The sequence below is a fragment of the Macaca thibetana genome, chromosome 3, assembly GCF_024542745.1.
Source record: "Macaca thibetana thibetana isolate TM-01 chromosome 3, ASM2454274v1, whole genome shotgun sequence".
In the NCBI taxonomy this organism is placed as follows: Eukaryota; Metazoa; Chordata; class Mammalia; order Primates; family Cercopithecidae; genus Macaca; species Macaca thibetana.
In genome coordinates, this window is record NC_065580.1 from 117,878,197 (window position 1) to 117,904,764 (window position 26,568).

The following is a 26,568-nucleotide window of genomic DNA, read 5'->3' on the forward strand; positions in this document are numbered from 1 at the left end:
TCATCACCGATATTCTGAAATTATGGATGACTTCAAATATCCAGAAAAGCATAAAAACAACATAATGAACACCTATATTCTCACGCACAAAACTGTAACATTTTGGCAGATTTGCGTCAGTTTTTTTTTCCCCTTAAGAAACAACACACACAAGGATCATGGAAGCCCCTCCATGTTTCCCACCCTGTCCTTAAACTGACGTTTTTCATTCCCAGAATGACACTATATTAATACTACAGATGAATGGCTCCATAAACTGTATATAGCAAAGTACTGAACTTTTGTTGATTACATCACTCTCTAACAAGCTTTTTTTCACTGAACATTATGTTTTTGCAATTTAATAATGCCAACAGATATAGGTACATTCATTTAACTAGTGTATTGCATTTCATTTTGTTACCAAACCGAACTGGGGACACTCATCCTGGCATAGCAAAGCCAAACACTGACAGTGGGATTTGCAGTGAAAAAAAGTGAGGCATGTATAACAGGCACCAAGCAAGAAGAACCAGATAGCTCACGCTTAGGACCTAAACTCCCGAATGCCTTGAGTGTAAGGGTTTCTAAAGGTGGGAGGGCAGAAGTTACAGGCAAAGTCATAAATCAGTACATGGAGGTCTTACATTGGTTTGGCAAAAAATGGTGGGATATCTTAAAGTGTGGGGCGAGGCACAGGTATTGGGTAGATTCAAAGATTTTCTGCTTTGCGAACTGGTTAAGGGAGTGAAACTTTGTCTAAAGACTAGGGGTCTGCAGAAAGGAATGCTGAGCTCTGACTTGTAGGCATGACTTCCTCCAGACTGCTCAGGAAGAAATTCAGAGCAAAAAATGGCAGTCAGAGTTCAGTCCCCAGTTCCTCTGTTAAGGTGTATGTGCCAACAAATGTCATTTTCCATTTGGTGGGAGTCCAGGTTTCTTAAAAACAACTCAAGGATATATATTAAGATGTTGTCTTTAGTTTCTATGGGGAACCAAACATTTGGTGGCTCTAACTTCCTTGGCTATTGTCTTCAGCTATTGTTACCTTCTTGCTTATCAGGTTGCTCACTTACTCCTCAGGGCTAGCTAGGTGCCTGGAATTTCCCTCAAAGGAACTCAAGATTTTTCTTTATTTCCTTGCTTGGTTGGGAGGGTGGTAGGCCCCTCAAAGGGATTCCTCCTCTGTCTCCATTTCACGTGAATCATACAATTTAATCATGATGATAATGGATATTTGGGTGGCTTCTGTCAATAACTGTGAAGAGGCTGAGATTTCACTCACTACTTACAGATTCAAAAGTGAGGCTGCGCCGGGCGCGGTGGCTCAAGCCTGTAATCCCAGCACTTTGGGAGGCTGAGACGGGCGGATCACGAGGTCAGGAGATGGAGACCATCCTGGCTAACATGGTGAAACCCCGTCTCTACTAAAAAATACCAAAAACTAGCCGGGCGAGGTGGCAGGCTCCTGTAGTCCCAGCTACTCGGGAGGCTGAGGCAGGAGAATGGCGGGAACCCGGGAGGCGGAGCTTGCAGTGAGCTGAGATCCGGCCACTGTACTCCAGCCCGGGCAACAGAGCGAGACTCCGTCTCAAAAAAAAAAAAAAAAAAAAAAAAAAAAAAAAAAAAAAGTGAGGCTGCTGCCCCAGTTTCATGGATGCTGGCAGAAGACTTAAGATTTCTGAATCAGAGACAAAAGACTTCACTTATTATTCACAGATAAAGCAATGGCCAGTGTCAGTGTATTTGCACTGGTGCCCCAAGCCCTGATACCCACGGGGTGATGCAGAGACCCCATGACTCCCGCACATGCACTGGGTCAAGTCACAGTGGAGGACCGCTGAGCTAGGGCACCGCGTGGGCCCACAGCAGGCAGTAGGCAAGCCCTCTCCTTTGAGGTTCCTCCCTGCAACTACGACCCTGAAAAATGGATCCGGTAAAGAAGAGTCAAGGCTTTACAGTCTTGGTGCACCCAGTAAGACCTGTAGGAGAACAGTAAGCCTGTGGAGGACTATTTCTTCCAAAAGTTTCCAAGTGTTCGCTCTTACAGATGTATAAACAATACTGCCATTTGTCTCCTTGCACAGTACATCTAAGAAGCAGATTTGCTTCTTGCCAAATTGTTTCCCTCAGTGATTTCAAGAACTGACAATTCCCAGGCGCATATAGGAATTTTCTTGCATCTTCATTTCATGACTAACTCTTGTGTTGTCAGACACTTTCATTTGTGCTAAGCTGATAAGTGTCAAACGATGATGCAGGCTATTCATTATGTGCGTCCTTGATTACTGATGAGTTTGAGCAATTGTCATTTGTTGGATTGATTGTTCAATTTCCTCTTCTGTCCTTGGCCTTTTCACATATTTTGCTTTTTTTGGTAAGTGTATTCTTTTCAAACTGATTTTTTTGGTGTTTTTTGTATATCCTGTGTACTAATTCTTTGTCATTTATATGCATTCACAATATCTCCTTTCACTCTATGGCTTGTCTTCTCAATTTGTTTTTGGGTTTTTGTTTCAGAGAAAATTTTATAAACTTTAAATAATAAAGTTTATTTATTTTTAATTATTTTGCTTTTGCTTTTGCAACTTGTTTAAGAAACCCTGTCCTACTTATAAATAAGGCCATAATTATTTCTCTTATTTTATTTATTTATTTATTTTGAGACAGAGTCTCGCTCTGTTGCCCAAGCTGGAGTGCAGTGGTGCGATCTTGGCTCACTGCAGCCTCCGCCTCCCAGGTTCAAGCGACTCTCCTGCCTCAGCCTCCTGAGTAGCTGGGACCACAGGCGTGCACCACCATGCCTGGCTAATTTTGTATTTTTGGTAGAGATGGGATTTCACCATGTTGGCCAGGATGGTCTCAATCTCCTGAACTCGTGATCCACCCGCCTCAGCCTCCCAAAGTGCCTTATTTTTCTTTTAAAATATAAAACTTAGGCCAGGTGGGTGGCTCACTCCTGTAATCCCAGCACTTTGGGAGGCCGAGGCCGGTGGATCACCTGAGGTCAGAAGTCTGAGGCCAGCCTGACCAACATGGTGAAACCCCGTCTCTACTAAAAATACAAAATTAGTGGGCATGGTGGCACATGCCTGTAATCCCAGCTACTCCGGAGGCTGAGGCAGAATTGCTTGAACCCAGGAGGTGGTGGTTGCAGTGAGCCAAGATAGTGCCACTGCCCTCCAGCCTAGGCAACAAGAGTAAAACTCTATCTCAAAAAAAAAAAAAAAAAAAAAAAAAAAAAAAAAAAATATGAAAGTTTTGGTTTTTTTTTCATTTAGGTCATAAATACATGGGGAACTTAACCTCTTATGCAGGGTGACGTATGAATCTAATTTATTTTTACTTGAGGACAACCAGTCATCTCACCAACTTTTAGCGGATGCTCCTTCCTTCCCTGCGGACATGTAAAATATTCATTCCGTCATATCATATATCACTTTGCCAGTTGCTCAGGCTGAAAACCTTGGGGCTATCCAGACTCTCTTGTGCCTGACATCCAATCCATTAGCAAATCCTGACAGCTCTACCTTAAAACAGACTTTCTGAAGCCAGCCATTCATCACCCCCTCCAGCACTGCCACTCAGGGCCAAACCACCGTCACCTTTTGCCTGGACTACTCTATGGCCTCCTAATTAGTTACCCCTTCATCTCTTGCTCCCCTACAGTTTTTTGTCTACATAGCAACAGAGTTATGTCTTTTTTCTTTCTTTTCTTTTCTTTTTTTTTTTTTTTGAGAAGGAGTTTCGCTCTTGTTGTCCACACTGGAGTGCAGTGGCACAATCTTGTCTTACTGCAACCTCCACCTCCCGGGTTCAAGTGATTCTCCTGCCTCAGCCTCCCGAGTAGCTGAGATTACAGGCATGCACCAACACGCCGGGCTAATTTTTGTAGTTTTAGTAGAGATGGGGTGTCTTCATGTTGGTCAGGCTGGTTTCGAACTTCCGACCTCAGGTGATCCACCTGCCTAGGCCTCCCAAAGTGCTGGGATTTCAGGCGTGAGCCACCACGCCGGGCCGAGTTATGTCTTTAAAAATACATTTGATCGTGCTTTTCCCTGTTCACATTCAGAATAACATTCCCAATCTTACTATGTCTATAAGACCTCCTATGTTCTGGTTGCTGGTTGCAGTTTGCACCTCATTTTCTACTGCGCTTTCTCTCTCTCTTGCTGTGTTTCAGAAACACTTGCAATTCCTTGCACACTGACTGTGTTCCCAGTTCAGGCCTTTGCACTTACTCTTCCTTCTTCCTGCTATTTCTCTCCCCTCAGAGAGCTGTACAGCTTGCTTGAACCTCATTCAAGGTTTCTGTTCAAACATCACATTATCAAGAGGGGCCTTCCCTTTTAACCCTCTTTAAAATAGAGCCCTCTCTAATTCACTTAATTTTTCTTCATAATATTCACCACTGTCCACGATTGCAGTATATTATTTTTATTACTTGACCCACCCGCTAGAATGTAAGCACCCTGAGGGCAGGCATTTTGTTGGTTTTGTTCTTTGATCTATTCTCAAAGCCAAGAATAGAGCCTGGGACACAGTAGAGTTTTAAAACATGACAAATAAATGGATGAATGAATGAATGAGAAAGCAAAATTTTCCATCGGGAAAGATAAAATCTTTTGTGGTAATAGTTGCACTGAGTTGAGATCTAAGTCTTTCCATTTTGCTATCATTATAAAAATGATCTTAGCTATTCTTGGCCCTTTCTTTTCTCATTTGAATTTTATGATCAATGTATCAAGTTTCACATAGACCTGCATTGAAATTTTGATTGGAAATGCACTGAATTTATGCATTCATTTGACATGAACACCATCCATAAGTATGGGATGTCTTTCTATTCAGGTTTAAAGTTTTTCAATAAACATTGGGTGTTTTTTTTTTTTTTTAAATAAAAAGTATGCACATGTTTTCCTAGATTTACTAGGTACACTCATAATTTTCTTTTTGTTGTTGTTCCCCACACTGAATAAGATCTTTTCCTTTTGCATTTTCTAATTGTTGGTGTATAGGAACAGTATTCAGTTTTTATGTCAATCTTCTAAGAAGTTTTCTTAGTTGACTGTCTTGAGTTGGGGAGGAGGGTAGGCAAGTATGTCGTTTGCAACTGAGGACTGTTTGTTTGGTTTCTTTGTCTTCTATTCTTATCCTTTCTGCACCTTATTCCATTGGCTTTATCTTACTGATTGATTGCATTTTTTGTATTACATTGGTTTTCAACCTACAGGATACATGCAGAAATAGCAAACATCCATGTCCTGTCCTCTGTTTTCCTAGGGATGCTTCTAAGACTGTACTATTAAGCATGATGTCTGCTAATTTTGGAGGATAGCCATCTTGGTTTCCTTACACAGGTTTTATTATGAAATGATGTTGAATTTTATGAAGTACTTATTATTTATTTATTTGTTCATTTATTTATTTATTTTTTGAGATGGAGTCTCGCTCTGTCTCCCAGGCTGGAGTGCAGTGGTGCAGTTACTGCAACCTCTGCCTCCTGGGTTCAAGCAATTCTCCTGCCTCATCCTCCCAAGTAGCTGAGACTACAGTTGTGGGCCACCACGCCCAGCTAATTTTTGTATTTTTAGTAGAGACGGAGTTTCACTATGTTGGCCAAGCTGGTCTGAAACTCCTGACCTCAGGTGATCCACCCACCTCAGCATCTCAAAGTGCTGGAATTACAGGGGTAAGCCACTGTGCCTGGCCAAGTACTTTTTTCCTGTAATCTTTAATGTGGTGGATTACATTAACATATTTTCTGATGTTAAGTCATTTTTCCATCTTCAGGATAAAACCCCACTTGTTACCACATGTTAGTTTTATACACTTCTGAATTTGATTTGTGTTTTAAGATATTTGAAATTATGTTTATTAGTAAGATGGGTCTATCATTTTTGTATGATGCTTTTAAGTTTTTAAAAATCCAGATTATACTAGTTTCATAGAGCAAGTTGCTAAAGTTTACCTCTTTTTTTAATTCTCTGGGAGAATTTGTATGAGATAAAGAGATCTGTTTTTTGAATGTCAGGTAAAATTTGCTTGTAAAAATGCTTTAGAAATTTTGAGTACCATTAGATTTCCAATTCTATGTATTTAATGTCTATGGTTTACATTTCCAATTTTCCTTGTCAAATTATTTATATTTTCTAGAAAATGTCATTTAAGTTTTCAAATGTATTGAAATAAAGTTGTTCATGGGATTATCTTACTAATTTTTTAATCTTTATGATGTCTGAATTTGCTGTTTTATGCTCTTTTTTTTTGTTATTTTTCTCATTATTTCTAAATCAACTCTGCTAAAATCTATCTGCTTTAGTGTTCTTTCAAAAAATCATCTTTTGATTTTGTTGAGTTTCTGAACTGTTTCATTGTTTTTTATTTTTGTGCTTATATGTTTAAGTTTTATATTTCTATGGGGTTTTGTTGTTTGAGTCTCGCTCTGTTGCCCAGGCTAGAATGCAGTGGCCTGATCTCGGGGCAGTGGCGTGATCTCAGCTCACAGCAGCCTTCACTGCCCAGGTTCAAGTGATTCTCCTGCCTCAGCCTCCTGAGTAGCTGGGACTACAGGCACACATCACCATGCCCAGTTAATTTTTGTATTTTTGGTAGAGACGGAGTTTTGCCATATTGGCCAGGCTGGTCTCAAACTCCTGACCTCAGGTGATCCACTTGCCTCAGCCTCCCAAAGTGCTGGGATTACAGGCCTGAGCCACCATGCTGGCCATATTCCTATGTTTTTTATGTTTATTCAATTTATCTTCCTCTAAGTTCTTGAGTTGCATATTAAGTTATTTATTTTTAAACTTTCCTGGTTTTAAATAAATACATTTAAAATATAATTTTCCTTCTAAATACTGATTGAGATGCATCATATAATTTAGTTTGCATTGTAATTTTTCTCTGTAATTCATGAGTTTTTTCAGTTATTTAAAATTTTCAGTGATAGTCTGTTTTAAAGTTATCATTTTACCTTTTGTATATCTAATTGGTCACATTGTGGTAAGAGAATCAGTTCCAGAAAACATCAGTTTCCTGAAATTTTGTTCAGAGTTCTTTCTACAAGGTGTCATGTGAGAAACTCCTTTTCAAAATTAATGCTGGACTGTGAGCTCCGAAATCCACATTTGTTCATTCGCTGCAGTGTTCTGAGCAGCCTGGGCAGCGCCTAGGGGTGCATGCCCAATGGTGTGATGGCAGACAGCGTGTGTTTTCCACTGGAAAGCTCTCTGACAGCAAGGGCTGTGTCTGCCACAGTCTTTTCTTCATCTTGGCCATCAGCAGCTTAACTTCATGATTAATTTTCCTCCTGGGGTCATTTGCTTTTCTTTCCATGACTTTTTATTAACTACCGTGTAGTCTGGACATCCTTCTTTATATACTGTCTTGATTTAGTTTTTTTAATGGAGAGAGGCCAGGTAGAAAGGGAAATAGAAAAACAGAACTCACTCCCATTCACAATGAAAGTGTTTTTTATAAAAACAAAAATAAAGCCTTAAGCAATTTTTCCACTTGTCTTATATGTGACTGTACAACCAGATTCCCAGAAAATGTCCCTGTTTTTCTCATTCCTCTCCCTGTGGTGTGGAAACAGGATCCCAGGTCTAAAGGACGAGAACTCTCAGGGTGAAGGTTAAAACTGGATGGAGGGAGCCCAGTGGCATCGGCTGGCTGCACCCTGGTGGGTCACACAGCTAAGTTCAGCAAGAATAGAATTTAATTACATATTCTACACAATGGGATGGAATGAAAGACCCTTTTGAGGAAATAACAGTTTCTCAAAGAAGTGGAGAAATGCCCATGGGAGAAGCACACTCAGAGCAGGCACAGAGTGGATAGATTTCAGAAGGAATTTGGCTGTCACTGGTTGGAGGCCAGGCCACTCCCCTCTGAGCAGGCTCTGACAGCAAGGAGCTGCTAAGACCTGGATGTGTGGTGAAAAAACAAAGCGGTTGTGCAGAATTTCACAGTTAACAAATCACCTTAATACAAACAATCTCATGAACTCCTCTCATGCCTAAGGGAAAATGTTAATTGTGTTTATTTTGTGAAGTTGCATATTAACTCAGTTTCTCTGAGCCCAATGTGAGCCCCAAACTGTATAAAAACATGCATTCAGCCCCTCTACCACCTCTATGCAACTTTACTTGCTAAAAATGTGTGACATTCCAAAGTTCTGAAATGGCCAGGGTGACCTGTCATTCCCAACCATTGCTAGAAATCAACGTGACCCATGAGGACAAATGCAGCAATTGATACAATAACACCCCCATTTCTCTAGGTTTGGTTTGACAGTTCCTTTCACGCCTACCCCCTTGGGTTGGTTCCCTAATCATGTCCCCCTACAGAACCTTCTCCAAGGTCCACTTGCCCTACTAAGGACTCACATGGACTGTGGATTGGAGAGTCAGCCAGTCACTTACTCCCTGTGTGACCTTGGGCAAGGTGCTTAACCACCCTTGGACCTCAGTTTACTCATCTGTGAAATGGATGATGTGGTGAAGAGCGAATGAGCTGAAGTGGTCGCCCTTAGAAGATGCACTGGCACATAATGGCATTTCCCTTTCCATAGCAGCTACTTGCCCTCTTTAGCCTCTGTTTCTTGTGAAATGGGGTTAGTAAAAGCTGTGCCCCGAAGAGCTCTTGTAAAAGAGGGAGGCTTCTGTGGGAGGCAGGACAATCGCTCCTCCCAAACCTCCACTGCCTGACCCTCGGCACTTATGTTTCCTACCTAACAAAGGGGATAAGGCTGAAGATGGAATTAAGGCTGCTCGCCAGCCACCGTGAGATGAGGGATTATTCTAGATTATCCAGCGGGCCCAGTGTAACCACAAGGGTCCTTATTAGTGGAGGCAGGAGGCAAGAGTTGGTGTCAGAGCGATGGGATGTAAAAAGAACTCAACCTACCATTGCTGGCCTTGAAGATGGAGGAAGGGGCCATGAGCCAAGAATTGCAGGCGGCCTCTGGAGGCCAGAAAATGCAGAGAAATGGACTCTGCCCTAGAGCTTCCAGAAGGAACATTGCCCTCATGGCAGCTTGATTTTTGTTCAGTGAGACTCATTCAGACTTCTGGCCTACAGAACTGTAAGATGATACATTAGTGTTGTTTTAAACACTAAGTTTGTGGTAACTTGATGCTGCAGCCTAGCAGGGTGCCTTGCTCAGGTAACCTCCCATATGTGACGCTGTCACCATGTTCATTACCATCACCATTGTGGGCCTAAGGTATACAGAAGTGAAAGTTATCCCAAAGGTTCTCACAGTGGCTCATCCTGTAACGCAGCCTCATTTTAAGACTGTCTGATCTCCATGATATATCACCTCCTCATCCAGGCCACCAGGGCATGTGAGAAGAGCCACTCATGAGGCTCCTCAAGCGTGCTTAACCCCGTCAACCTGCGTCCTGTGTGCTATGGGAAAGGCAGCAGCCCGCCAGTGTTGCCTCTGTTGGGATTGGTTCTATCCTCCCACACAGAACTCACTGCTGGCCTTACCGCTTCCCCTCCTGAAACAGCTACCTGTAAAAAGGGCATGGGTCTTGCTTTCTTTATATTTTTCAAAGCTCTTTGAACATGGTGAGTGCTCCATGAAAGTATTTGGAATGAAAAAATACACGAAAAGAGTCTGTCAAAGCATAGCTGATGGAATGAAACAAGATATCACTGGATGAAGATGTATGTTGTGATGCCTTATATATTTATTTATTTATTTTTGAGATGGAGTCTTGCTCTGTTGCCCAGTCTGGAGTGCAGTGGTGCAATCATGGCTCACTGCAAGCTCTGCCTCCCGGGTTCCCCCCATTCTCCTGCCTCAGCCTCCTAAGTAGCTGGGACTACAGGCACCTGCTACCACACCCTGCTAATTTTTTTTTGTATTTTTTAGTGGAGATGGGGTTTCACCGTGTTAGCCAGGATGGTCTCGATCTCCTGACCTCGTGATCCACCCATCTCGGCCTCCTAAAGTGCTGGGATTACAGGCGTGAGCCACCGCGCCCGGCCTGTGATGCCTTATTACTTCACTGGGGAAGGGAGGAGTCTTCTCCAAGCCACCCACCCACCTGGCAGTCCTGGCTCATGCAGAGGTCTCCAGTCTGGATGAGCTCTCACTGTCCGTCAACGTGGAACTGGGGCAACATCCCCCAAATGAGTTAGCCTCCCAATCATACAATTTACTCCCTGAGGAGACCTGTACATTCTCAAATACATAAACGCACACAGAGAATTCGTATTAGCTTCAGTCAAATCAATGAGACAGAGATGCCATGTGCCATCAGGCACTGTGCTACATGCTTTAAACAAACTCTTTGAGGTGGGTTCCATTATACTCCCATTTTGCCCATGAGGTAGTTGTGGATTAAGATGACTGTGCACCTTGCTCGGTTTCTACATAATAAATGATTACACTGAAAATCTTTCCCAGGTCTGCTTGCCAGACGCTCTCCCCCTGTCCTTTCCCAGTGTGCAGCCCCAGGCCCACGGGGAGGCCACAGCACGGTGTGTTTCCATGATGCTGGAGGCACCTCCATCCCATCCATCCACTTCTACCCACGTCACTGATATGCACGCCAAACCAGGCATTTTGAAACTATTTAGAATCCAAAAATATAGCACGCACTCCAAACTTAATAATCTCCTTAGCTAATTCTGATCTGAGCATGTAGGTTTTTAAATGGATTCAAAAACAGCAGCCCAGATGACTTCAAAGTTCAGTTTGAATAACCATTTTATATTGAATTAGTACATCAGGAAAAATGAGTTATTAATCTAGCAAGATTCAATTGTTAAATTTACAAAATAAGGACTTTATTTCAAAAATCTTATTTAATTATTAGAAAGTTATCCTGGTCTCTTTCATCACTTTTATTAGACCTAAAAGAAATTTCACAAGATACAAGGCTTTTAATACTCAGATTCAGTAAAACAAACAAATAAGACAATACGTAACTCTAGGGAAACTGGCAAATGAACCATTTGGGAGAAGGCTGGAGTTAGAATCGTGTCCCACATCTGAACTCTCTGAATGGTGATTATGAGTAACAGTCTGATGACAGATGAACCTTGATTTTCATCCTGGTTTCCCATTTACTTGTTGCATGGACTGGAAAAATTAACAAAACTTCTTCGTATCTCAATTCTTCTCACCTGCAAAACCAGGAGGTCTGCTAAAATTGGCTGCTGGGTGGGTTAAGCAAAACGGGGTCCGTAGTGCCTATGCAAGGTACCAGTCTCCTCAGAAGTCCTTGATGTCTGCTGGTTAAAAAGAAAGAATGAAAAACATACTGAAACAAATTTCAAATCAACCTGATATAAGTAGCAGAAGGAAAAATAAATCAGTATTTATATGTCATTGGGATGAAAAAAGGTTCTATGAAGCATAATCCCAATGGTGAAAGCTGAGAAGTGACACAGGTTATGGATAAGGTTTGAGACATCTATAAAATCAAAACAGAAGTTCTGTCCTTGAGAGACAAGATAGCATAGTGGTTCAGAGCTGGATTCTAGAGCTTGTGTGCCTGGGTTCAATAGTAGCCTCGCCTGTTCACAGCTGTGTGACCTAGGACACATTATCCTCCCTCTCAGTGTCTCATTTTGCTCAATCTTCAATGGAGCTAATAATAAAATATAGTTCACAGGGTTGTCATGATGATTAAAGTCATTAATACTTCTGAAGAATTTAGAACAGTGCCTGACTTATGGAAAGTACTAATTTAAATAATACGTATAAAACAACATACACCAGCTCCTCAAACAGCATTGCTTTGTTCAATGTTGTTTTGTTATAATCCTGATGAGGAGAAAAGTTAGTTTTGTTATATGTTATTTCACTTAAAAATCATGATTTCCAGGTAAGTGTCGATGTACTCACTCTTACTACATATATAATATACACATACACATATATATGTGTGTATTCATATATATACAATTTGTTAGCTGTCAATATAAAAAATTAAAAGTAAAAAATAGACTATTTAACAAGTTTACATTCTTATTTTAAAGGGTATTGCAAAATCAGACAAAAGGCTAAATATTCCAGTTGAAAGCTAGGCCACATAAATGAACAGACTATATATATTAATATATTATATTTTTTATATATAGGCATATTTATATATGTGAAGGTCAGCAAACATATATAAAAATACTAAACTTCACTAACCAAAGAAATGTGAATTTCAGCAATGAGGTAAATAGTAATTTATCACATCAGTCTAAGACATAAAGGAAAGAGGATCCCCAGTATGAGCCACTGTTTTTGGGGGAAAGAAACCTCCCTCCTTGCTGGTGAGAGAGTAAACTGAAAAAATACTTCTGGAGGGCAACTTAAATTGAGGCCTAGCGTTCCATTACTGGAACGCTAAGCATGTGGGAATTGTTTACATCCTATTGCTCAAGGTCATCGCCAAAATCTGATTGCAAAAATTCAAAAAACTGCAACCTCAGGCATAAACGGGTTAACAATAATTATCAAAGTCCCAGCTTCAAAATGCATTCTGCCTGATCTTGCAGGGTTTTTAAATTTTTTGTTCCTAAGAAAATAACTGGACAGGTGAGCAGCTATTTGCTGTGCTGGTGGTCAAGCAGGCGCCAGTCTCTGCTGCCCCACCGCACAGTCACCACCGCTGAGAGCCATGTGGGATGGCAGAGAGAGGGTGACAAGGACCCCAGGGCAAGTGTGTGGGTGCACTGCGGTCTTAAGACTGCTCTTCTAGTTTTGCCTTATGGCCCTTGTTCTTCCTTAGAGATGGATGAATGTCTCTGGGCGAGGAAAAGGAATGACAGCCAACAAGTTTGCTCAGGATTACTACTTTTTAAACAGCTTTATTGAAATATATTTGACAGGCTGGGCGCAGTGGCTCATGCCTGTAATCCCAGCACTTTGGGAGGCCGAGGCGGGTGGGTCACAAGGTCAGGAGATCGAGACCACTTGGCCAATATGGTGAAACTCCATCTCTACTTAAAAAAAAATACAAAAAATAGCCAGGAATGGTGTGGGCACCTGTAGTCCCAGCTACTCAGGAGGCTGAGGCAGGAGAATCACTTGAACCCGGGAGGTGGAGGTTGCAGTGAGCCGAGATGGAGCCTCTGCACTCCAGCCTGGGCAACAGAGTGAGACTCCATCTTAAAATAAATAAATAAATAAATAAATGAAAATAATGTGTATATATATATCATATATATATTTGACAGATAGTAAACTGCACACACTTAAAATATACCATGTGATATATGCGTGTGTGTGTGTATATATATGTGTGTGTTATGTATATGTATATATATAACACACATATATATAACTGTAAAGCCATCACTATAATCAAGATCATCACCCCAAGTTGCCTCAGGCCTCTTTGTCACGCCTCCCTCTTGCCCAGTCCCACCCTCACCCTCAGACAGCCAGGATCTGCTTTCTGTCACTCTCTATTACTTTTGCATTTCCTAGAGTTTTCTATGAATGGCAGCATTGTGTAGGTACTCTTTTTGGTCTGGCTTCTTTCACTCAGCATAAATATTGTGAGGTTGTAACTATATTTCATATATTCAAAACATTAGGTAGAGATATGGACGCTATATTTTAAAAAGCAAAACTTTCAGAAACGAAAACTGCAATGTGTGAGAAAAATATGCTGCATGGGATTCAGGGAAGGTCAGATATTGCAAAAGACTCGTGACCTTGAGGATACAGCAATTTAAAATATTTAAAATGAAACACGGGGAGAAAAAAAGATGTTTTAAATGAAAAGAACACCAGTGAAGCTGTGGGACAACTTTAAGCGGCTTAATACACTTGCAGTTGAAGCCAGTGAAAGTGAGTTTTCTGATCTTGATGAAAACTATAAACCCCCAGATCCAAGAAGCTCAGCAAAAGCCACACACCATAAACATGAAGACAACTAAGACACCAAGACACATCATAATCAAATTGCCCAAAACCAGAGACAAAGAGAAAATCTTAAAAGCAGCCAGAGAATGAAGACACTTTATATACAGAGAATGAAGATAATGTGATGTGAAGCAAAAACCAAGAGAATTGCAAGAGAAATGAGCAAAGCCACACTTATAGAATGTGATTTCAGCACCCCTCTCTCAGTGATTGACGGGACAAGTAGGCAGAAAGGCAGCAAGTGCCGGGCAGACCTGAACACCACCATCAGCTAACTTGATCAAGGTGATATTTACAGAACACTTGGTTCAGCAACAGCAGAATACAAATCTTTTAAAGTTCAAATGAAACATCTGCCAAGTTAGATCATGTTTGGGGCCATCAAAACAAGCTTCAATAACATTCAAATGATTCAAGACACAGGATGTTCTCTGACCACAACAGAATAAAATTAGAAATCAGTTACATAAAGACATCAGGAAAATCTCAAAATACATACAAACTAAATAATATACTTCTAAATCACCCGTGAATCAAAGAATAAATCAAAAGGGAAGTTAGAAAGTATTTTTATCGGAATAAAAATGAAAACATATCATTTTCATTCGGGGATAAATACTAACGCAGTACTCTGAGAGAAATCTGAAGCACTAAATGCCTATATTAAAAGAAGAAAGGTCCTAAATGACCTCAGCTTTTATGTGAAAGACTATAAAAAGAAAAACAACTTAAACTCAATGTAAACAGAAGAAAGTAAATAATAAATAAATAAATAATAAAAATCAAAGCAGAAACCAGTGCTATAGAGAACAGAAAAAAAATAGAGAATATGAATGAAACTAAAAGCTAGTTCCTTGAGAAGATCAATTAAATTGATAAGCCTCTAGCCAGGACGATCAGAACAACAACAACAACAACAACAACAACAACAACAACGACGACGACGCAAATTGCCAATAACAGGAATGAGAGAGGTGACAACACTACACTTCTTACAGATAAGGGATAAAATGGAAATATTATGAACAACTTTATGCCTATACATTTCACAACTGAGATGAAGTAGAAAAATTCCTTAATGATATACATTACCAAAGTTATCTTAAAAAGAAATAGATAAGCTGTATAGTCCTATACTTATTTAAAAATTGAATTCATAGTTAAAAAGTTTCTAATAAAAAACTTCAACTCTAGATGGCATCTCTGGTGAATTCTATCAAACATTTAAGAAAGAAATAGTTTCGATTCTAGTCAAACCCATCCAGAAAACTGAAGCAGAGAGAGTATTTCCAAATTTATTCTAGGAGGACAGCATTATCCTGATATTCATATAAGATAAAGACATTACAAGAACAGTAACAACAAAACAAAATTCAGGGTCCCCCATTGTCACTGGCTGCTTCTCCCTTGAGGAATTCTCCTCCAGGTCTCTCAGCTCCAGCTCTGATGCACCCTGATTTGCTCTAGCAGCTGACTGAGCCTGGCCCCAAGCCTAGCGCATCTCCACACCTGTTTGCTCATTTGCTTTTACTGGATTGTGAGATGGTTGAGGAATTTTCTTCTTCATACCCCAGTGCTGAGAACATAGTAGGTATCTGGTAAATATTATAGGATTCAGTTTTGAAGCTGGGAGATAGGTTGAACGTAAGTGTTAGCAGAATCCAATTCAACCTGGAATGCTGTGATAAACATATGAAGTCTAACAGGAATAATAATTAAGAACTGTATTTATGACCACAAAATAAATAGCACCATTATGGAGAGAAAGGTACAGGAGCAAAGACATTGCTTAGCAATAAAATTTAAGGACGGAACAGGTTGGGAGGTGTTAAGACCTCCAAAGATCCTACTGGTTGCCACTTAAATTTTTTTTTTTTTTTTTTTTTTTTTTGAGAAGGAGTCTTGCTCTGTCACGCAGGCTGGAGTGCAGTGGTGCAATCTTGGCTTACTGCAACATCCACCTCCCAGGTTCAATTGATTCTCCTGCCTCAGCCTCCCGAGTAACTGGGATTACAAGCATAAGCCACCACGTTCGGCTAATTTTTGTATTTTTAGCAGAGATGGGGTTTTGCCACATTGGCCAGGCTGGTCTGGAAACCCTGGCCTCAAGTGATCCATCCACTTCAGCCTCCCGAAGTGTTGGGATTACAGGCGTGAGCCACCGCACCCGGCTGACACTTAAATTCTGACTATCCCAAATGATAAGTCTAAATTAATCATGATAATTCCATTTCACCAAGATTAATTTAGGAATGAGTTTGAAGGAAAATATTCTTGGGGACTTCCTGAAAAAGTTTCCTCATATCTCATGATAAGACCGAGGGAGATGGTCTCTTCCTTCCATGGACATTTCATCTCTGGATGTGATCCCTGGACCTGTAGCAGATATCCTGCAACCAAGCAGGGTGTCCTCCATCCTGAGGCAAAGCTAGCGCAAAGCTAGCACACAGCAGAATGCAGAGATGGCATCTGTCCCACCTCTCAACTTCTGGTTTTGTAGATAACATATTTCCTTGCAGTTTCAGTCAATTAGGGTCATGTTTTACATTATTTATAGTCAAAACCATTGTCAAAGGTTATAAATAATAATATAATTGGGGGCTGCATTAGTGTCAGTATAGTTTCCAAGGCAAGTGTGAAGCATGAGAAATTATTTGGTAAAAGCCATGCTGCTGCTATAACACAGAGCCCACAGATTCCTTAGAGCAAAACAGGATCAAGGTTTATTTCTCACATAAGCAAGAGAAAGTTGGCACAGTTCCCATCTTAGAAAGGCAGCTCTGCCATCTTCAGCACAAGGCTTCTTTCTAACCTTGCTCCAGGTATCTCTTACGCTTGGGAAAGAAAAAAGAGTGTGAGGTCGGGCGTGGTGGCTCACGCCTGTAATCTCAGCACTTTGGGAGGCTGAGGAGGGCGGATCATGAGGTCAGGAGATCGAAACCATCCTGGCTAACACGGTGAAACCCCGTCTCTACCAAAAATACAAAAAAAAGGCGGGTGTGGTGGTGTGCACCTGTAGTTCCAGCTACTCGGGAGGCTGAGGCAGGAGAATGGTGTGAAACCGCGAGGCGGAGCTTGCAGTGAGCAGAGATGGCACCACTGCACTCCAGCCTGGGCGACAGACAGAGACTCCATCTCAAAAAAAAAAAAAAAAAAAAAGAGCGTGAAGAGGTGCCTGCCCGATGCCTTCAGGAGCAAGTTCAGAAGCAGGGTACATTGCTCTCTGTAGGGGCTATGCGGAGCTGCAGGGGAGGTGGCCTCAGTGCCTGGGCAGTAGCTGGGGCCTGGACAAAGCTTGGGCAGTGAGGGAGAGACAGAGATGGGTGCTGGTAGCCATCAACATTTAGCACAGCACATATTTTTCCTAATCGTGGTACTCCTGGACTATTGTTTATCATTAAGAGTAGATGCAAGAAGTACAAACAAGGCCTGAGGAGAATCACCAGGAGCCAACCAGCAGATGAGGTGACTCAAAGCCACGTCATGGGAGGATGGTGGCGGTGGGGGTTGATGGGGCTTAGGCTGGGGAAGGAAGACCACCAGCGCTGCCAAGGCGGGAGGAAGAACACAACACTGCCTCACATATGTGAGAGAAGTGGTTAAATGATTAATTTTGATTCCGGGGAAAATTCCTTCCATCTGGTGGAGTTTACAGAGCAGGTTACGGCTCAACATCAGACGGAAACAAAAGAATGATAGGGTGTTGAAGTCACTCATGATTAGAATAAAGAAACGCCAGTGAGTCACTTGGAGATCATACAGACCTGGTGGCTCATCAAGGAGGTATTATAGCCCACAGACAGGTGAAGATGAAGAAAACATTTTCCCTTACAAACAATAATGCACCTGTATTTGATCTGCTGGAAAGGTCTTTGACCTGTGATTTACCAACTTCCAGTGTGCTTCAGTCTAGAGATAAGGGCAATTGAAATGAGACTACGTATTACTGATATATAGGAGAGTTGTGATTTTAAAAGTCATCCTCATCTTGTATGAGATTCTTAGTCTCATAAGAATTTCAATTTCAGGGCTGGGCTTCAGCACACGAATGTCTTCTCTGACCCAGCATACTGTGGAACAGGCTTGGACACTGACTTCCCACTGACCTCAAAGGCAGTGCTCTTCTTGAACTGGACTTACTTCAAATGCAAAGCAGAACTTTTTATTCTGGAAAGAATTGTGCCCACAGAACAGACACTGGCAATCACATCCTTTTTAAAAAACGATGTTCAGCTAACAGGTTGTTGTATTAGTAACTAAACTAGAAGCTCTTGTCCTATGGAGAGAATCTCAAGTCTTTGAAAACATATTCTCTCCTACCCTTCCCTCAAGTCATTTATCTGCTCTGAAGAATGCCAAAAACACACCACCGTGCCCTGCCCAGCGCCACACACATTTCCACTTATTTTTTAGGCTAAGCAGCAAATATGGATCCAAAAGTGGAAGAAATCAGACACTGCTGATGGCAGACGTTTTGCCAATAGGTCAGATGGCTGCATGGTTTTTATCAAGCAGGCCCCATCACCTGAGAGCAGAGATCAAATGATCAAGGTAGTGTGTGTGGACAGCTTTTTACAGCCACTGGCAGACTCAGTCTCCTTTGTCAGTTTCTGTCTGGGATACGATGCTGTTCAAAATGCTGACGAGCCTTTTGTGGTTAAATTATGCTGAAACATGGTGTGTTTTGAGGAGCAAGTTGTCAGCCAGCTCAATGATACCATCAGTGGGAGTGGTCCGTAACTCAGGCTCAGCTCCCATATCTCTGTGTCTTGGTCAGATTCTCTTCCACCCACATTTCTTGCTAGTATTCTCTACGGAGATATTTGGTTACTGATACAAACATATTACTCTTGTCCCAAATAACTCAGATGTTTTGAGCTTCTGAGAATGGCTGCACCTTTACAGAGTCTAAGATGACACAGGCTCTTCCCTCCACCCCTATTTGGGTTTTAGTCCAGCAGAAACTGCGAACATATGGTGCGGGGCCCACAGATGAGGCCAGAATCTCATTAGGTAGAAATCTGAGCAATTCAGGATGTCCAGCTACTGCAGGAGCTCAGATGCCTTCATGCTTTGGAGCTTTCATTTATAAAAGATACTTGGGGAAAGGATAAACCATGGGCTGGGTGGGAGAAAGGAGGTGTCCAGGAAGAGCACTTGTTATGCACATTTGTGACTGGACTATTCTCTTGTTTGCTAGAAAAATAATTAATATTTGCACTGGTTTTTAAGTTATTACCATTTTCAACTTATTGTAATTTTGTATGCTATAACAATCTTGTTACTGTTTAATTTTTTTTTTTTTTTTACTTTGAGATAATTGTAGATTCACACACAGTTGTAAGACATAATACAGAACACTCCTATGTACCTTTTACCAGGTTTTCCTCAATGGTCACATCTTGCAAAATTGCAAAACAATATCCCAGCCAGGACATTGACATTGATAGAATTAAAGTAAAGAACATTCTATCACCAAGATCCCTTCTGCTGTCCTTTCATAGATGCACCTAAGCCTTCTTCCTTCCTTCCTGACTCCTGGCAACCATGAACTGCTTCCCATGTTTATAATTTTGTCATTTTAAGAATGTTATATTGGCCTGGCGCGGTGGCTCGTGCCTGTAATCCCGCATTTTAGGAGGCTGAGGTGGGTGGATGGCTTGAGGTCTGGAGTTTGAGACTAGCCTGGCCAACATGGTGAAACCCCGTCTTTACTAAAAATACAAACATTAGCCAGGCATCGTGCTGTGCACCTGTAGACCCAGCTACTTGGGGAGGCTGAGGCATGAGAATCACTTTAACCCGGGAGGTGGAGGTTGCAGTGAGTCGAGATTGTACCACTGTACTCCAGCCTGGGTGACAGAGTGAGACTCTGTCTCAAAAAAAAAAAAAAAAACTTATATAAATAGAATAATATAGTATGTAACCTTTTGAGTTTGGCTTTTTGCACTCAGCATAATTCTCTGGAGATTCACCCAGGTGGTTGTGCGGATCAATACTCTTTTTGTCTTCATTGCTTAGTAGCATTCCATGATATGAAGGGACCACAGTTTGTTTAACCATTCACTCAGTGAAAGCTATTTCCAGTTCAGAGGTGTCACAAATAAAGCTGCTGTGAACATTCATGTGCAGGTTTTTATGTAAACCTAAGTCTTCACTTCTTTGGGATCTATGATCCAGATAATTTCTGGGCAATAATTTTCATGTTTCATTTTATAAGAAACTGCCAGACTATTTCCCATAGTTGCTGTACCATTTTACATTCCTACCAGCCATGTATGAGTGATGTGGTCTCTGCATTCTTCCCAGCATTTGGTGTTGTCACTATTTTTTATTTTAGTCTTTCTAAGGTATGTAGTGATATATCATTATGGTCTTAATTTTCATTTCCCTAACGGCTAGTGATAGTCACATCTTTTCATGTGTTTGCCATTTGTACATCTTCTTCAGTGAAATGTCTGTTCATTTTTTTTGGTCCGTTTTTTAATTAGATTATTTGCATTTTTACTGTTGAATTCTGAGGCTTGGCTTCTTTATATATTATAGATACTACTTCTTTGTTGACTATGTGATCTGCAAATATTTTCCTCTAGTCTGTAGAGGATTGTCTTTCCATCCTCTCAACAAAGTCATTTGCAGAACAAAAGGGTTTTTTTTTGTTTGTTTTGAGACAGAGTTTCAATCTGTCGCCCAGGCTGGAGAGCAGTGACATGATCTTGGCTCACTGCAAGCTCCACGCCTCCTTGGGTTCACGCCATTCTCCTGCCTTAGCCTCCCAATTAGCTGGGACTACAGGCGCCCGTCACCACGCCCGGCTAAATTTTTTGTATTTTTAGTGGAGACGGGGTTTCACCGTGTTAGCCAGGATGGTCTCAAGTTCCTGACCTCGTGATCTGCCCGCCTCAGCCTCCCAAAGTGCTGGGATTACAGGCATGAGCCACCGCACTCTGCCAGAACAAAACTTTTTAATTTTTAAAGTTCCAATTTCTGATTTCCTCCTGTTTTTTCCTCCCCCAAATTTGACAGTTCCATGTTTTGCATAAAGCATTCTTCGTGATCCATTTTGAATTACTTTTGTATATGGTATGAGGTGTAGGTCCAAGTTCTTTTTGTTTTCTTTTGCTTTTGGATATTCAATTGCGTCAGTAACATTGTCAAAAAATGCTATTTTTCCTTCAATGAATTGCTTCAGCACCTTTGTCAAGATGAGTCTGGCATATTTGTGTGAGTCCATTCTGGGATCTCTATTTCTGGGATCTATTCTGTTCCAAGGATCTTTGTCTCTTCCCCTCTGTCAGAACCACATGGTGTTGACTGCTGTGGCTGCATAGTATAGTATAACCACCTTCTGTGCAAGGCATCCAGTTCCTTCCCTCTCCACTCTGCCCTACCATCCAAGAAACCAGCTGCCTATGAGAGTTATAAATTATGTCACCCACAGCTTTTGAAAAAAGACACTCAACTTCTGCAGGGTGCAGGGTGTTGGTAGGTCCTTTAAAGGTCAGTGCATATTTCTCAACTTTAATAATTATATTTCCTTACTCCTGCCTGGCAACAGGACCAGGATGTTTGTCAAAAAAATGCAGTAACTTATGAAAGTAGAGACTGCAAGGAGGCCCTGGCAAGCACAAATCTCTGGAAAATTATTCAACTCAGGACAGTTGCAGCAGAAACTTTCCTAAGGTCTCTACTTTTTCAAGGACAAGGGCTAGAATTTCAGTAACACTTAAATTGATTCTAAACTAGCAAGAGAAGCCAGGAAGAAGGTCACCATGAGAAAAGAGTTCCTTCCTACAGTCCCAGAGATTTGTACAACCTCATTCTATATTTACTTGAATTCTGAAGATCAGATAGAATAAATTCCCACACCGGTATAGTGAATGATGACATTGGTACACCCATGTGTGCTAGCTGTAACTTGGATCCTCTGTCTTGCACTCAAGAAAAGCCTACTGGGATACTGGTTGAGTGAACATGGCTTTGTAATAGGGAAACCCTTGGATCTGCTCTAATTTTTCATCTCCTTGGTCCTACTTAAAACCAATTAATTGTCAAGCCTTTCAACTATATGTTGAGTAATAAATTATTCAAGACATAGCTAAGAGTGCAAAACCAGTGGGAACTGCTGTGCTAGATTTTACCAAAGATAGACACGCACTCCCAAACCACTGGGGAAATGGATTCGATCTTTACTAAAGGTGTTGTGCTGGTGACATAGATGAGGCATGTCTTTGGGATTATTACGTGATTTTATCCCTTGAGAATGAGTCACTTACCCAAGGAGGAGGCAACAGGAGCTCTTGACCTCAGAGGCTCTCCTACCTTCCTGCGTTCTGTAACTTAGAAAGCCAATGGGAGTATACATTCATAGCTATATAGTATTTTAGGGAAGACCCAATCGTATTTCTATTTAAAAGTACTATTTAAAATGGCAAAAAAATCATCTTTTGTTATTACTTGATCTTTTCCACAGTCAAAGAACTCAGATAATCTACTTGTTTTATAATTTTAATGATAATCAACATATACTAACATACAAACATCATTCTTATAAAAGCATTTCTAAATTAAGATCTCTATGGAGTAAAAAAGAAGAGTTTGCTAATTTTTTGAGTATTTTGTTTTACTTTTGTCAGATGAGTAAAATTAAAGTTTTCAAAAAGCTGGAGTTAATAGAAAACTATAATACGTGTTTTCAAATATTTACATTTGCTTAAATGTATTTGTTATGGATTGAATTGTTCTTCCTCCAGAACAAAAAAGGATGTTAAAATGTCAACCCTCAGTACCAGTGAATGTGACCTTATTTTGCTGATGACCAAGTTAAGATAAGGTCATTAGGGTGGGTCCTAATCCAATACGACTGTGTCCTTATAAAAAGAGAAAATTTGGACACCTAGGGAGAATGCCCTGTAAAAATGAGACTTACACTGCCCCAAGCCAAGGAGCTAAGGGAAGCTGGGAGAGGCCTAGAACAGATCATTCGCCAGGGCCTTCAGAGGGAGCATGGTCCTGCTGACACCCTGATCTTGGACTTCTGGCCTCCAGACTGTGAGAGAATAAATTTCTGTTTGTGGCACTTTGTCATGGCAGCCCTAGCAAACTAATACAGTATTTTACATATTCTTTTGAGAAATAATTGTAGTTTGCAAGACTCCAAATTGAAAATAGAAACCTCAAAAAGAAGCCAGCTGACAGTGTATTTTAGTCCTTGAGAATTCAAGTTTCTTGAACCCTGCTAGGAGACAATTTGGCTCAAGTAAATGGATTATGTGTTCACAGTCATACAGAAGCCCTGGTTTATATCCTTAGTGCCTCGAGTGCCATTCTAGCACACATCTAAATAAAAGGGATTAACAATAATATTTCAACTTCATTGGAGCTATGTCTGCCAGGAAGGAATGAATCAGCAGCCACAGAAACATTCCTGCTTGTGAAGTCATCCCAGGAAGACTTAGTATAATCCATGAAAGCAGAGAGAATTCATTTCACAAGGCTGTCTACTTCAACATTTCTCTTTAGGTTTTAAAGTTATTCTCACTTCTAATATATTAAGTATTTGTAAGCCATATCTAGTTCTTTTAAATTTAATTAGCTTTTCTCGTGATGTCCATCATGGGAAAAATTCCAAGACATACTTAGAAACATAGAAAAGCTTAGAAAAAACAGTAAGAACCATTAAAACAAATCATATCTCACAGCCATGACTCTAGCATTTTGTCATCTCTTTACTTGAGTAATACAATAGCTTCTTTTTTTTTCTGAGATGGAGTTTCACTCTTGTTGCCCAAGCTAGAGTGCAATGGTGCTATCTCGGCTTACTGCAACCTCCGCCTCTCGGGCTCAAGCGATTCTCCTGCCTCAGCCTCCCGAGTAGCTGGGATTACAGGTGCCCACCACCATGCCCAGCTAATTTTTTTGTATTTTTAGTAGAAACAGGGTTTCACCATGTTGGCCAGGCTGGTCTCGAACTCCTGACCTCAGGTGATCCGCCTGCCTCAGCCTCCTAAAGTGCTGGGATTACAGGCATGAGCCACTGTGCCCGGCCCACAATAGCTTCTTTTTAAAAGCGTTTCACTTGGAAATAATTTTAAACTTAAGAAAGTTACAAGAATAATTCAGAAGCATTCAGCTACCCTTTCCAGAGCCACCTATTAGAATTTTCCCATGCTTACTTTATTAGTTGCCCTTTTCTATCCATATACATCATCTACCACTTCTTTTTGCTCACTAACCAGTTCACTAAATATTTACTGAGTGCTGGGCTCTGTGGAAGCCACAGTGGTGGAGAGAAAGTCATGAGAACTCAGCTAGCAAGGGCAGAACCAGGATGTGAGAGCAGGTGAAAATGATCATTTTTAGTTAAGTCCAGGAATATACTGGTCCTTAACATACTGAATGAAGTCTGGGAATTATGGAGTGCATTCTTCCTGAGCATATTTCATTTGAACTTGATGTTTGCATCCTTACTGACCCCTCTCGGCTTCACATGAAGAAACACATCATAACATAGGTCCAAGTGGATACAAAAGTTGCTCAGGTTTTTGTCCATAATTTTGAGATTTGTATTTTCCAATTCCAGGAATATAATGTTTTCTGAGTGAACATAGTTCACTTTCAAGTCAATGTTGCTCATCTTTGGATCCCCAGCCTCTAGAATTGTGCCTGGCACAAAATTACTTGAGGAATGCATGAAACGTGAAACTCTTACTAGTCTCTATTAAAGCTATAGAGAGCACTTACAGCATGCAGACACAGACTCCTTTAACTCCTTTACCTCTCTCAGCGGTCTCATGGGAGAGGCTCTACTAGTGTCCTACTTTTACAGAGTAGGATGTAAAGACACAAAGAAGTTAAGTCGCTTTCCCATAGTCGCCCAGTCACGCTCCACAGTTGCTCCACCCTCAGACCTGCCTGACTTCCATGTTTATCAGCAGGAGTTGGGGCATCTCTAGGGCATCATACTTTCTGCATGTTCAGGCCAAGTTGATATTTCCTTTTTTTTTTTTTTTTTTTTAAAGGGAGTCTCACTGTGTCGCCCAGGCTGGAGTGCAGTGGCGCAATCTCAGCTCACTGCAACCTCTGCTTCCCAGGTTCAAGCGATTCTCCTGCCTCAGCCTCCTGAGTAGCTGGGATTATAGGCACCCATCACCACACCTGGCTAATTTTTGTATTCTTAGGAGGGATGGAGTTTCACCATGTTGACCAAGCTGGTCTTGGACTCCTTACCTCAAGTGATCTACCTGCCTCGGCCTCCCAAAATTCTGGAATTAGGTGTGAGGCACTGCGCCTGGCCAATATTTCCTTTTAAAAAGCCTCTTCTAGCCTGTTTCTTCCTCAAGGATTCAAACTTAGTGTTCAGATACATTGCATTATCCATTAGAAAATACTGGAGTCAATGAAGATTCAGTAAGTTTACAGGACCCAACTATAATTACAAAAACTTCCAGATTTGAGGGAGTTCAGTAAATTTCTTTGACAGTCACCTGTGATGGGGGCTACGTAAATGCATTGGGAAAAGCTAAGTATTCTAAATCTTCTCATTATTCTACAAACTGGCAAGTTAAGGGAAGAAGCTGAGATAAAATTCACCCTCTCAATGGCTTCCTGCTCCTAAGTAACACTGACCGGCAGAGTTCAGAGCACAAAGCTTGCTGAAAAGAGTGGCTGTGGACTGTGGCACGCCAGTCTTCACAAATTATGTTGGAGACCCCAAATGTGAAAGGGAACGCAGATTTTCCACGGTTATAAAAAACATCTCACCTTCCTCCTGGCAGGTAGGTGCTAAGGAATTACACTGAAAAAAATAAAGACAAAAACCCTCTAGGACAGACTCTGTGCTCTGAGGTCAGGCACTCTCCTCTGGATGTTCCTGCCTTACACAGTGGTATTCACAAAAGCAAATCAAGAGGAAGATATGTGGAGGAAAAACCCTTCTGACATCTCTAAATTGCATCCACTGACTAGTGGCCCAGCCAGCTCCTGTAAAGTGGTGAGTCATCGCAGTAGAGAAGAGGCCCGAGCAGGGAGCAGGGAGCAGGGCAAGAGCTCAGAGGTCCTTCTGCGCAATCAGCAGCAGCCCCCGGCTGGGAGCTCTCCTCGGGGTCCAAGGCTACATAGCTGAGAGGCCACAGAGTGCCAAGAACCGTTAAGGGGGCCGAGCTGGCAAGGGGGAGGAGGTGGGGGCTGGCAACTCACCGCATTTTGTTGCCATGAGTCACTTAAAAAGTACAAAGAACAGTATGATTTGTAGGTGGTTATTGATAGCTCCAGGCATCCAATCCTTCTAGTTTATAAAGATACAAATCTTAATTATTAATGGTTAAGATGAAGAAACAAATGCCTTGAAGTTAGGAAATTCAAACGAATTGTTTCCTCAGATCCCCTCACACAAAAGAGGGTCTGTTCTGTAAAGTCCAGTTTGCTTGGCCTATTCCAAGACCAATGACATTCCTGGTTCTTTCCCAGGGAGGCCAGCTAAACTCATGTTGCAGAAACTTGAGTTCTGTAGGCAGAAACCCACCTGGGAGCCAGGTGAGAGAGACCCACCCTTGGCAGCATTAACTTTTTGCCAAACATACTTTTGATAAATACCCCATAAAGTGATAGTCCAGAAAGCATTGTGTTTTCCTGTGGAATGAAACCAAAGTTAAGACTGCATTGCTGCCAAAAACGTCCCACTCACACACAAGAAGAGTAAG

General features: G+C 41.3%; 1 protein-coding gene across 1 annotated transcript in view; it reads right to left on the bottom strand.

Annotated features, from left to right (window-relative positions):
- Window positions 1-10,884: 10,884 nt before the first annotated feature.
- PKD1L1 (polycystin 1 like 1, transient receptor potential channel interacting) overlaps window positions 10,885-26,568 on the bottom strand; it is a 188,869-nt gene continuing 173,185 nt past the window's right edge. The window contains exon 59 of the mRNA XM_050784834.1: window positions 10,885-11,232. Coding sequence (XP_050640791.1) covers window positions 11,167-11,232 — 66 coding nt within the window. The 3' untranslated portion in view covers window positions 10,885-11,166. The remainder of the gene's footprint in view (window positions 11,233-26,568) is intronic.